General features: G+C 42.7%; 1 protein-coding gene and 1 long non-coding RNA gene across 5 annotated transcripts in view; one reads left to right on the top strand and one right to left on the bottom strand.

Annotated features, from left to right (window-relative positions):
- LOC121658431 overlaps positions 1-8312 on the top strand; it is a 59083-nt gene extending 50771 nt beyond the window's left edge. Inside the window, exons 3-4 of one of the 2 annotated variants that reach the window (XR_006013967.1) lie at positions 3769-3934; positions 7726-8311. This is a non-coding gene — a long non-coding RNA (uncharacterized LOC121658431). Of the gene's footprint in view, positions 1-3768; positions 3935-7725 lie in introns of both variants that reach the window. The other variant, XR_006013968.1, reaches the window with a different exon arrangement.
- SVEP1 (sushi, von Willebrand factor type A, EGF and pentraxin domain containing 1) overlaps positions 1-12840 on the bottom strand; it is a 120729-nt gene that overhangs the window by 14593 nt on the left and 93296 nt on the right. Inside the window, exons 38-45 of one of the 3 annotated variants that reach the window (XM_042015335.1) lie at positions 9827-12606; positions 8448-8673; positions 7198-7353; positions 5279-5342; positions 4416-4589; positions 3280-3453; positions 2684-2857; positions 1208-1384 (exon numbers count right to left, since the gene is read on the bottom strand). In XM_042015335.1, the coding sequence (XP_041871269.1) occupies positions 1208-1384; positions 2684-2857; positions 3280-3453; positions 4416-4589; positions 5279-5342; positions 7198-7353; positions 8448-8673; positions 9827-12606 (3925 nt within the window). Of the gene's footprint in view, positions 1-1207; positions 1385-2683; positions 2858-3279; positions 3454-3927; positions 4328-4415; positions 4590-5278; positions 5343-7197; positions 7354-8447; positions 8694-9826; positions 12607-12840 lie in introns of those variants that run through there. The other 2 variants (XM_042015336.1, XM_042015337.1) reach the window with 2 other exon arrangements.

Genomic DNA, 12840 nt, shown 5'->3' with positions numbered 1-12840 from the left:
GTGGTAAATCAGTAATGGAGCCCAGGGATCTGGTCAAACTTAAGAAATGGGCTCATGAGAACCTTATGATCTTCAACAAACCCAAGTGCAAAGTGCTGCACTTGGGTCAGGGCAGTCTCAAACATGAGAACAGATTGGGAGAAGAAGTCACTGAGAACAGCCCTGAGAAGGGCTTGGCGGTTCTTTTTGGTGAGAGGCTGGACATGAGCCAACAGTGTGCTTTTGCAACCCCAAAAGCCAATTGTATCCTGGGTTGCATTAAAAGGAGTGTGACCAGCAGGGTGAGGTCATTCTATTCTGCCCTTGTGAGACCCCATCTGGAGTGCTGCAGTCCTCAGTTCAAGAAGGACATAGATCTGTTAGAGTGAGTCCACAGAAGGGTTCACAAAGATGATCAGAGGGAAGGAGCAACTTTCCTATCAAGACAGGCTGACAAAGCTGGGATTATTCAGCAAGGATAACAGAAGGCTTCAGGGAGACCTCATTGCAATTTTCCAATTTCTTAAGGGAGCATTTATATGAGAAGATAGAGGCGGAACAAGAGGCAATGATTTTAAACTGAAAGAAGGCAGGTTTAATTTAGATATTAGAAAGAAATTATTTACCTAGACAGTGATGAGGTGCTGGAAGAGGTTGCCCAGGGAAGCTGTGGATGCCCCATACCTGGAAGTGTTCAATGCCAGGTTGGATGGGGCCCTGAGCAACCTGATTTAGTGAATGGCATCCCTGCCCATGGCAGAGGGGTTGGAACTAAATAGTCTTTAAGATCCTTTCCCATCCAAGCCATTCTGTGATGCCATGAATCTAAACAATATGCTTGGAAGAAGCCAAAAGGCTTTCAGACATGCTTGCAAAAGGACACTACGCCTTCTGTCAGTATTAAAAAATATAATAAAAGGCAGCATCTCTTTCTGCAACCTGTCTCATCATCCGTAATCTCATGGGAATCATTCTTAGGTTATTTAGGGTATCCAACAACCAATTCCAGCTCCAGGGCTTGCAAAAGGTAAATTGAGAATACCTTTACAGAAGGGCCTAGTAAATAGTAGGATGAATACTGTTGAAGCACCAACCCACATAGACGTACTCTGAATCCTTTTAAAGAAATAACTCTGTTAGAAAGAAAGAAGACACAGCTCTTCTCTAGAGCTTCTTAGAGCCCTCTGGGAAGTACCAATCTCTGTGGAACCATGTGTCATGTACTTACTTTCACACTTCGCTGTTGCTGGAGTCCAGGTCTCATCAGCATTACAGGTGATTACAGACTGCCCTTTCAGCTGGTAGCCTTCCCTGCACCTGATGGATACATTCTGACCAACATGAAAATCCACCTCTGACAGAAGGGCATTCTCTGGGATTACGAAAGGCACAGGACAAGGGTTTGCTGTTCAAAGAAAGGGTGTGAGGGAAAAGAAGGAAAGAAAAAGAGCCAGAAGGAAGAGAGGACACTTTAGAATACTTTCTGCAAATTTCAAACCCAAAACATATGAAAAGCAATAGAAATGGATACTGCATATAAGTCCAGTTTGTAATTTGATTTGAAATTATGAGATTTGGGTCATAAAATAATAAAATAATGTTTAATTCACTGTTGTCACATGGCTTGCTACTATACTGTGCTGATGCCAGGAGAGGACATACTAAGGATTTAAGTGAGAAATATCCTACTTGTTACTCTGAAACCATTCTCTCTTGTCCTTCCTGTTTCCCATAACCTTTCTACAAAAGAGAACCAGATCTATCCTACTTCATGTTCGGAGGGGCTGGACCAATAAAGAGCAGCAAAAATTCAGCTATTTGATGAGAGACTTATTGTGATATTCATTAGAGTTTAGCATTTCTCTAATTTTATTTATTTGTGGCTGTAAGCTTGCTGGGCTTTCTTGCATGGTCTATTGATCTCATCACAAATGTGGAAAATATTTGCTCTATAAAGAGCAGAGATTTATGTCAGTTTCTTGATGCTAAAATGAAGAAATACTTTGTAATACAAAAATTAAATGTCTCAATTAACCATCCTAAGACTACACTAGGTTTGAACATTAGTTACAGGCACATACAGCAACAAGGAAGGCTGTTGTGGGTGTGTGTGTGCACAGTGCATATGTACACAATGTGCCATTTCACAGAATTGCAGAAGAATTTATACAGCCATTAAATCCAACCTGCTTCTCCAAGCAGGGCCAACTAGGTCAGAAGATGCCCTGGAACCCGACCAGTCGAAATTTGAGCAACTCTGTGGATGAAGATGTCATGTCCTCTCTGACTGAGTCTCTGTTCCTCTGTTTGACTCTGTTGACGGTAAAAAGTTTCTTCAGAAACTTCACTGGAGCTTCGTTTACTGCAACTAGTGTCCATTGCCTTTCCTTCTACCACTGTGCAACTCTGACAAGAGTCTGGCGCTTCTTCCTTTACACCCTGTCAGTATGTCACTTGTGGACAACTATAAAGTCTCCCTTTTGCCTTCTCCTCCAAATGATTCTCTCACCTGCTCCTACTATACGGCTGACTATAATAACTCCATTTTATGTCAGCTTTCCAACTAAAGGGAACTATGCAGAAGACAGCTTGTTCTTTTACTGTCACAAAAATACACTCAGAGAGCTTAATGCTTTAGCTTGTATTAGTAACTGCTCCTGTTGTTCCTCTGCAAAAACTTTTCCATTACAAAGCAAACACACACGTTTACAGAGAGGCAAGGGATTGCTCCATCTTCCATCTCTTGTGCACTCTGCTGCTGGTTCTCCTTCCAAGCTGTATCCCCTCTCACAGGCATATGTTACTGTACTGCCAACTGTATTGTTCTCATACATTGCTTTCCCATTCAGCAAGGAAACTGGAATTTTGCATCTGGTCTCTGCAAAGGAAGGAGTCTTATTAATTCAGCTTGATATTAGTCCTGGACTTCCAACAATTCCTGAATTAATAACACAATATGCTTAAAGTTGACACAGACTTATAAATCTTGAAGAAGATAAACTCAATAGCCCTGGGAAGGAAATGTAGCCAACCTAGAGAAGAAGCTCCTCCCGGTGATGGAGTAAAGCCCCAGCAAAATAGGGAAACAAGGACACATTTATGACTTCATACTGCAGTCAGTGGGGCAGAAAGATGGAAATCATTCTTTCTTGCCACTGACAGATTTTCCAGAAACCCCACATTACAGAATCATTTCTCAAAAGCAACTCAGTCTCTGAATCATATGATATGCATGCATAAGGGAGGAGCTATTGCTTATCCCAGATCAGAATGTTCCAGGACGTGAAACCAAACAGTTACCTTCACACAGTGGCAAGGGTTTACTCCAGCTCCCATTGGCAAGACATGTGATGTTCTGGGGCCCAACAAGATGGTATCCAGAGTTGCACACAAAGGTTACATTACTTCTGTATGTGCTTCCAGTAGAAATGGCCTCTCCTTTTTCAATAGAGGGATGCAGCCCACAAGTAATTTCTAGGAGAAAAGAAAATGTTTGAGTTTTATACACACAATGAAGACTGTTCTTTTTATGAGTCACACACTATCTGATAGCTCTGTTCTCACCCTGAATCAATGGAAAGACAGCAAGAAAGAAGCTGTGAACTGTTACGCGTTACACAATTCCTTCCCTGCCCTTTCTTCTGGTGTTCACACTGCAGACACCTGAAAATGTGTCCAAAAGTATTTGGTGTTGTTTAAAATATGAGGTATTTTCAAGCCAACAGAGGATCCAGAATATTTCTTCTGTGCAGGCCTGAGGCTATTTCAGTTTCCTTTGTGCCCCTACAGTGGAAGATGATCTCAATACGTGCTCAAGAGCAATGGCAGTAATTAAGAAGAATCCTGACCCCTGTCCCACACTGTGGACACCAAGTAAATTCACCAAAGGTGAGAGAGAAGAATGCAAGGCATAGGACTATGACTTCAGCAGGAGAAGAAGGAAAATTATTTATTGGTAAGGACTATGAATATTGGCATTTTATTTATAAGCTGTATGAAATAAGTAATAAATGCTTCTTTTCAAGCTCCCTTAATTAGTTATCTTCTTGATAGAGAGCCCAGATTTGATCCTTGGGGGCACAGTTGTGATATCCAGACATACTGAGTGGCCAGGATATACTTGCTTTGGCATGGCAGGGATGAATATGATATCCAAGGCTCTGCACAGCACAATTCAAGGCAAGTCAGATACAGCAGGCCACATTCCTACTCTACTGACCTGAACACGATTCTATGTTTGTGCCATTTCAATGTGCCAAAATGAGCTTGCTTCAGATCAGAGAGGTACTGCCAATGAGAACTTCTCTGCTGGGCTTTTCCTCTGACTCCTCCTTTTACAGTCCCTCTGCTGGAGGGAAAAACAGGGAGGAAGCCAGATAAAACTCTCCTTCTGCTCTAGCTTTCCTGGGCAACACATGGCTCTGCTTGCTACTTACGCACGCACGTAGGGGCGGAAGGGCTCCACTTTTTGTCAACGTGGCAAATCCTTCTGCTTGCCCCGTGTAGCTCAAAGCCAGGGTCACAGCTGTAAAAAACTTCACTGCCAAACAGGAACTCCTCTCCCTGAACAGATCCATTTTCTATCACGTCTGGGGGTCCACATGATATTCCTGTAAAGTAAGCAATACTTTCCAATCAAACAGAATGTATCTGGCTCGTCCTGTTCACAGCTGCTCCACAAGTTTTACTCTGAGAAACAGGAAAGAATGCAGCAGTTGTCTTCTCATTGCCAGGAATTTGCCCTCGAGTAGCAGAGCAGAATCATGCTTGTTGCTTCCAACTCTTGCTAAAAGAAAAAAATCTGTTGTGGCTGTGCTGGCAGGAAGCCTCAGGAAATTGTTTCCTCTTTCAGCCAACAGCTAAAGTCCATGTAAGCATTTATGTAGAAACTCCTATTTCAGCACTGTGATCAATGACATCTCATAGAAGTGAGGTACCTTTGAGAATGATATCCATAGAATTACATTTGAGGATGCTAAATACCTGTGACTCCTGGCAACTAATGTTCAGAGGTCCTCAGTAACCCCAGAAATCATGACTTCAAGTGTCAGAACTATTTAAACCTGGAAGCTCTCTGCACAGAAGCAAGGCAGAAAGGTGTAGAGATTTCCTTCACACTACTACCTGCACACACCAGCAATTCTGCCACCCTTCCAGGTTGTTATCAGTGGTACTTACCAAAAACGTTTAGGGGTAAATGCAGACAGTATGAGTTACAAAGCAAAATGAGCATTAGTGATTTCTGTTGTGTGATATCACCCTTGACCAACATTAAGTGATAGACTCAGGTAGAACGTACTTCTGCACACTGGCACTCTGCCACTCCAAAGCTTGTCTTCTTGGCAAGTTCGTTCTGCATCACCCTGTGAAACAACAGATAATTTTTTCAAAGAACAACTTAGCTTTAGTTAACTCTTTTATCCCATCAGCTTTAGTGCCCAGCAAGGCGAGGAGGCTTTTTCTCCATGTGCAACCCATGTAAAGAGAAAATGAAGTGCTACAGTCCAAGTCTACTAGTAGAGTTCATCGTAGAACTCCCTTCTGCAAAATCATGGGTATTCTTTATAAACCAAAAGTTTCTGGGGCCAGTTAGTCAGTTCTCTTGACCTTATCTCTAGAGTATCATCTTTTTGTCAGTTTTATCATTCTTGTTCCAAGGAATGTGTTGTGAGGACAGATTTTCTCCTTTCAGGACTCACTTACAGGAAATTCAACTAGCAATTTTTTTCAACAACAGTACAAGCTCATGTTTTATAACGTGATGAGCTGATTTAACCTCATCACAAACACTCATTCTTTATACTTGCCTATAATTTACGTTATTTCTTTCTTACATAAAAGTTAGATAGACAGTCGAATAGCCCAGGATTTAAGTCTTATTTTATTCTGAGACACGGAGAAAAATATTTAATTTTGTCCCTTACTGTAATGTACTTTCATTACAAAGCAAACCCATCGATAAAGGGCAGCTGTTTGACATGTTGTTGCATAGCATCACACCCAGCGGACTTTTCTTCCCAAAGGAAAAAAGCAGGACTTCTCTTCAACAGCAGGGACACAGTTTGACACTAGGTGGCGAAACTGGATTACAAAGATATTTGGAAGAATTTATTACTGTATAAAACCACTGGCTTATTCCTTCCAAAAATTATTTGAAACAGCAACTCTACCTTTTTGTCTAAATACCAACACCTCCATCCCCAGTAATATTGCCTATTTGACAACACCATGAAAATTAAATGCATTGTTGCCTAATAAGCATTCTCCAAAATCTTATTATTTTTATCTTGACTGAGTGAATTAACTTCTGACTGGAGGATTTTACATGCACGAAGTTCTTAATTAATTACTGGTGTTATGACTGTACAAAGGAAGCACAATCCTGCACTCTGCTTGGTACTCACAAAACCAGCATTAAGAGCCAGCCTCTGTCCTGGAGACATCTCACCTTGTGTCTCACTCTGTCATCACCTGGGGATGGTGGAGATCATGCTGTGCCTCAGCAACATACTGCCATTTCTAAATTCACTGCAGCTTTTGAAAACACCCCTGAGACAACTCTGAACCTGTTAGCCTGAGTCCTGATACTGGGAAAGCAATGCCGTTTCAGAGCTCAGGTGGGGATAAAAGCCATAATAAAAACAATGGACAGGAAAGAAATTTGATTCCTTCTCCATCAGGGAATAAAGCTTTCATTGAGCAAACTGGAATATCTTTGATCTATCACTTTAATACCATCTAGCAATGTCATACAACTGAGGGCAGTGGAGTTTATGAGGAACTTTAAGTCTGGAAGACACAACTCTTGGCACAGCAGACAATGCTTGGGACACCATGAAACGGAAGGAAAAAATGCAATCTAACTCTGGCTGAAGAACCAGGTCAAGGGAGCAGAACATGAGAAATTAACTCTTCTATGACTTATGGTTACAAGCATGTGTAGTGCTGCACTTGCAGAGGTCTTCAGTTAAGAAAATTCAAACACTGCAAGATACCTGCTGGACGTGTACCTTTGAACAGGATTCTTGTATTTGCTTTGACTATACCCTTAAGCCACTCAAAGACTACCCCAAACATACCATGAACTCTCTACAGATAAAAAACCAGCAGACACCCAGCTTCTATGGCATCAGTATGAATGAGACAGTCCACAGCAATCCCACAGGAACTGAGAATGACAACTAAAATTTAGAGTGTTGGAGATTTGAGCTTGCTTACTTGTAACTCATAGCCAGAATCACATTTATAAAGAGACACATCTTTGTAATTGTATTTAGTGCCAACCACAAATCCATGTTCTGGAGACTCTGGAGTTCCACAGGACACAGGACTGCAGATGTCATCAGAAAACGGTGGCAGCCAAACACCATTTTCCTGAAAAAAGAAATGTAATTAGAAATGTAAAAGCACTGCTTTATATGTTGAATTCATATCTAACTGAAAAAGAAAAATCATAGTAGAAGCATCCAGTTGCTGTGGGTGTAGAGATACAATACTATCTGTTCAATCTTTTATAAAACTTGGTAATTTAAGTAACACTTTTAAGATGTCAGCATAGACTGGAGTTTATCTTTGGCAGGAACACTTAGCTTAAGACTTACAAAACAGAAGGAACAAAAAGTAAAATGGGAAAAAGAAGCTTGGAAAAGCAAGGTCACTGGTGCAAGGTCACCTTATCACTCAGGGAACACATAAGAAGAATGAAAACTACATCTGCCTGATTTCATGTTTTGTACTTCTCTCCAGGTTGAATGTCTAACACCATGACTAAGTGCTTCAGCAGCCTTCTCTGACTCACTAAGGGAAGTCTGATACCTGAAGAAACACTAGTCAAAGACACCTACTCCTACTTCCACAGATACTTGAAACAGCAAAATAAGGTGAAAACATTTCCATAAGAAATACTTTGCAAACCCACACGTGCTCAGCTTTTCTCATATGAACATAGCTAGTGATTTTAAAAGTCTATTTACAAGCTTAAGATGAGGTTGTCCACAGCTAATGTGACAGCAGGTTACCAGCAGAATTGATGAAGATGTTTGTTCTTTAACACTCAGAGGATTAAAGTTTGTACAGGTGTACATTGGATTAAAACGTGTGTTGCCTGTTATTTTGGAGAAAAAGCTCTGCATTCAATCATCAAAATACATTAGAAATGTCGGACATAATTTTTTAAAATCTCAGACATGATTTAAGGCCTGGAATGTGACAAAATGAATGCTTTTTTAAAGAACAACCACAGCTTTTGATGGAAGAAGAAATAAAAAATTTCTAGTTCTGAAAGTCTATACATAGAAAACAAATAATCATTCTTACTGGGAAACAACTAAACATTTTATATTTTGCAGGATATGCTTTGAATTTTTTTTTTGTGTCCAGTTAAGGGCCAAAAGGTAAGGAAGGTATGAGAAGGACTCCTGAATTTGAGAAATAAACAGCAGAATAAAACAGTGTTAATAAAAATATACCTTGCATGTAGATGTGCTTGTTCCCACCAGAGTGTAGCCTTCTACACATGACAAAGTGATGCTTGTGTTCACAGTGAAGTTGTTCCCAAGAGCGATTACATTAGTGATATTTCCCGGGAGGGGACACTTTCTGGGGCAACAGGAAATACTTTGAGGGGACCATTGTCCATCTTCCTGGCAAGTACATATATCCACTTCTGTTGCCATTGTGTAGCCTTCCAGACATCTGCAACACAGCATGAAGACCTGACCACAGAGACACAGCTAGGAATGAGCTAACCCATAAATTAAAAAGTCAGGACAGCAATTTTTCAACATTAGTTGTTAATAAGCACATCTTAAAACTTCTCTATTATTTCAAGATAGGCCTGTAAGAAGTATGTCTGGACTGAATTAATTCTGTTGCAAGAACTGGAGACTTCAGAGTTAATTTCTGTGCTGTTTCATACTGCTGCAGCATCCCAGTGGAAAGTGAGTTGATGGCTTTAGTACTTGGAGGGCACTGGACATTTTAGTGCAGTTCCTACACTGCTCTTCTCTTTGTTAGGAGGATCTTTGGTGAGGTAGAGTGTGTGTGAGCACCAAGCAATTCTAAAGATGATTTCACTTTCTTCCAAGAATAAACCAAGCCTTAGCCTGACCACAGACCATTTGCTTAGACATTTAAGGCTGACTCAATGGTGCTTTACCAAGAACATCTCAACTGGCTTGCACTAGGGGGTTCGCTTGTAGAACTGCAACAAAAGTACTCCTTTCACCTTTTTAAAGTTGCATGGAAATGACTGACACTGTTCACTTCACCCACCTGCCATCTCTGTCTCAGTTCTGTCCCATACCATTATTTGCTTTTACCATCAAAAACCATCTTCCCTTTTGCCAGGGCTTTCTTCATCTTGGAGAAAGAGATCTGCAGTGTATACCCTTCATGAAATTAAAAAAACCCCTCAGTTCCTGACATCTGACAAAGGAGTAACTTGCTGACAGCAAGAGAGATATCAGCCCTTCTGTATTACAACAGGCACCTGAAGCAGAAGGAAAGTACAAATACAATGCCAAGAGGAGAGCAGCTGCACACCCTGCTGACTGTTGCTGTCACCTGCTAATAAAACCTGTAAGTTGAAACCAGTGCTTCAGAGAAGGAGAATAGGAAAGCAAACAGAAATGGGAAATTAAAATCAGTGGAGGCATCAGCCCAACAGGCTGAAATGCCTTTCTGGAGTTTTCATGAATTGTCTAAATAATATTTTATGAAGTGCATGGCAATGTGGGCTTTGTCAATCTGAGTATATAAAATTTGCACTAACAGAGGGTCCATAAACCTTCCATCTTCATTACTTCAGGAACTTCTAATGAAAACAGAATAGCAACATCATTCTTACCTGTACTGGACCTTACTTCCATAGGTGTAAGTGTTTCCAAGAACCTCTGCATTTGGGATAGATGGTGGTGGGCCACAGCTTAATAGCTCACAGCTTGGGTATGGCTTCTTCCACACACCAGTCTCCACACAAGTCAGTTCTGGACTCCCCTTCATGACAAAACCTGTCAAGCAGGTATAGATGATGGTGTTCTCATCTTCAGAGCTGCTCCCATTAATGAATGTGTTGGGGATGACGGGCGGAGCACCGCAGGAAACCTGTCCGCAGCGAGGAAACCCCGAACTCCATTTTCCAGCTGCCTCACAGGTGACTACAGAAGGCCCCAGCAGTTTGAAGCCCTCCAGGCATTGAAACTGGACACTTATCCCACAGCTGAAATCTGTACCAAGAACGACCCCATTTTGAATCTGTGGTGTAGGACACAGGCAGGGTAGACAAGATGGAAGGCTTCCACTCCAGGAGCCATTGGAGAGACATTGCCGTAAGGGATTGCCATGCAGCTCATAACCAGGGAAGCATATATAGTGGACAAATTCTCCGTAAGTAAAGGCTGAGCCATTCAGAAAGCCATGGGAGATGTCTTCAGGGGGTCCACAAATGACTGGTTCACAGTGTGGAGCTTCTGAGTCCCACGTACCATCACTCTGACAGGTAAGCGTAGATGCTCCTTGCAGGCTGTAACCATCATTGCACTGGTAGTGCACTTCATTCTTAAAGCTGAAATCTGAGCCAGTAGTTCTCCCATTGGGAAGAGGCAGCGGCGCAGGGCAGGTCACAGCTTTGCAAACTGGACTGATTCCGCTCCAGCTTCCATTTTCAAGGCAGACTCTCCTTCTGTCCCCATCTAACAGGAACCCTTCGTTGCAGCTATACTCTGTATGTCTCTGGAACGTGTAGTCCTCTCCAGTCACCTGACCGTTCTCCAAAACTGGTGGTGGGCTGCAGGAAACAGGAATGCAAATTGGCTCACTGCCATCCCATTTCTGGCTCTCTAGGCATCTCCTCTCTGCAGGGCCATTTAACTGGTAACCAGGATCACACTCATAGTAGACAACACTCTCAAATGTGTAGTTTTTCCCTCTTATCTTCCCATTCATAGGCTGGGTAGGTGAATTGCACATTATTGCTTTGCAGTAAGGAGCAGTGTGACTCCACTCCCGACTTGGCAAGCACAGCCGTATGTCAGAGCCAACCAGTGTGAATCCCGGCTTGCAGGTGTACCGCACTGCGCTGCCGAGTGTGTTCTCAGTGACGTCCAAAAAACCGTTCTCTGGGGGGGATGGCAAGGTGCACTCTATTGAAATACAGGCAGGGGCAGTGCCGTTCCAAGCCCCATCTTCTTGGCAAGCTAGAACAGGGTTTCCCAGCAGCTCATAGCCAGAGTAGCATGTGTATAAAATGATTGTTCCAAATAAGAAGGTGGTGAGCTGTATTGCACTGTCCTCCTTCAAGGAAGTTTTGAACTCTTTCATATTGTTAGCCAGCAACATATGCGAAAGGGAGGGACTCTCTGTAACACCCTCCTGGTCAGAACGTCTTTCCCCATGTCTCAACTGCACGTACTCTCCGAAGTCAATGTGAGGAGGCAGGCCACAGTCTGTTGGAAGGCAGGTTGGTGTGGAGCTAGACCACCCCAATTCTTCACAGGTCTGCATGGCAAGGCCTGACAGCTGAAAGCCTGGTACACAGCTGTAAATGACCATGGCCCCGTAGCTATAATCTGCACCCTCCACAAAGCCATTCTCAATGGGTTGAGGGGGCTGGCAATTTATGGCTTTACAAGAGGGGACCTCTGTACTCCACTCTCCTGTTTCTAGGCATCTCAGCGTTTCCTCCCCTTGGAGCTGGAAACCTCTGTCACAGAAATACCTAACTGTCTGCCCGTAATGGAAGTTTGTGAATGAGTATTTGCCATTGAGGATCTTCTTAGGCCTTCGGCATTGGATAGGTTTGCAAACTGGCCTTCCCCCAAGCCACTGTCCATCTTCGCCACAGAGGACAGTTGTGTTCCCTAGCAATTCAAAGCCTGGTTTACATGTGTAGAGGGCTGTGCTAAGGAAGGTGAGGCCCTGCACATCAACTATGCCATTCTGAATTTCTTCTGGTTGAGGACACTCCACAGGAATGCATTCTGGCAAAGGCAAGCTCCATGAGCCATCAGCCTGACATCTGATGGTGGACATGCCCTTCAGCAAAAACCCATCCACACAGATGTATTTCACAGTGCTACCAAAATGAAGGGATGCAGTCAAGGGGTCTCCAAAGGGGATATAGGGTGGTGCAGAACACTGTACAACCTTGCAGAAGGGAAAGGAATCATTCCACTGCTGGGAGGGCAAGCATTTCAGTACAGAGGAGCCGTGCAAAACATAACCCTCCTTGCAGGAGAACTGTACAACACCGACTTGGTAAGACACTTCCCTTAAGACTAGATGATTTTCTGCCAAGGGTGGTTCTGGACATTTTGTTGGCACACACTTGGGGCTTTGCTTTTTGCTCCATTTCCCAGACTTTTGACATATCCATGAAACATCTCCAATCAGCTCATAGCCTTCATCACAGAAGAACTCAACTTTGGAGCCCATATCAAAAGTTTCTCCCTTGGAGTAGCCATGCTGGATGGCTGGTGGTTTTCCACAGCTGAGGGGAGCACAGTAAGGAGGTGATTCACTGTACCATTGCCGATTTGCTTGGCAGGTAAACACTGAGCTCCCCACCATCTGGTAACCAGAGTCACACTGATAATTTGCCTGATTTTCAAAGAAGTGTCCAGTGGTGTTCTGAAAAACAGATAGGACAGAGACATGTCTGAAATAAAGACACATGATTTGGGCAATAGGAGACTGATTTAATTTCTTGTGTTCTCCTGGTCTAGCTTCTAGCTGAATCCCTGGCAGCACTAAAGGCTGGCACAAAATATCTTGCCTCAAATGATATACTCTGTTTTCAGGAAGTCTCAGACCACTTCCAAAAGAAAACAGAAAATTCAAGGCTTAAAAGGTAAAATTTAGAGA

Source organism: Corvus kubaryi, unplaced genomic scaffold, assembly GCF_017639235.1.
Source record: "Corvus kubaryi isolate FWS band 111438036 unplaced genomic scaffold, C.kubaryi_AGA036_p1.0 split3-37296, whole genome shotgun sequence".
NCBI lineage: Eukaryota > Metazoa > Chordata > Aves > Passeriformes > Corvidae > Corvus > Corvus kubaryi.
This window is presented reverse-complemented; position numbering and strand designations above follow the sequence as displayed.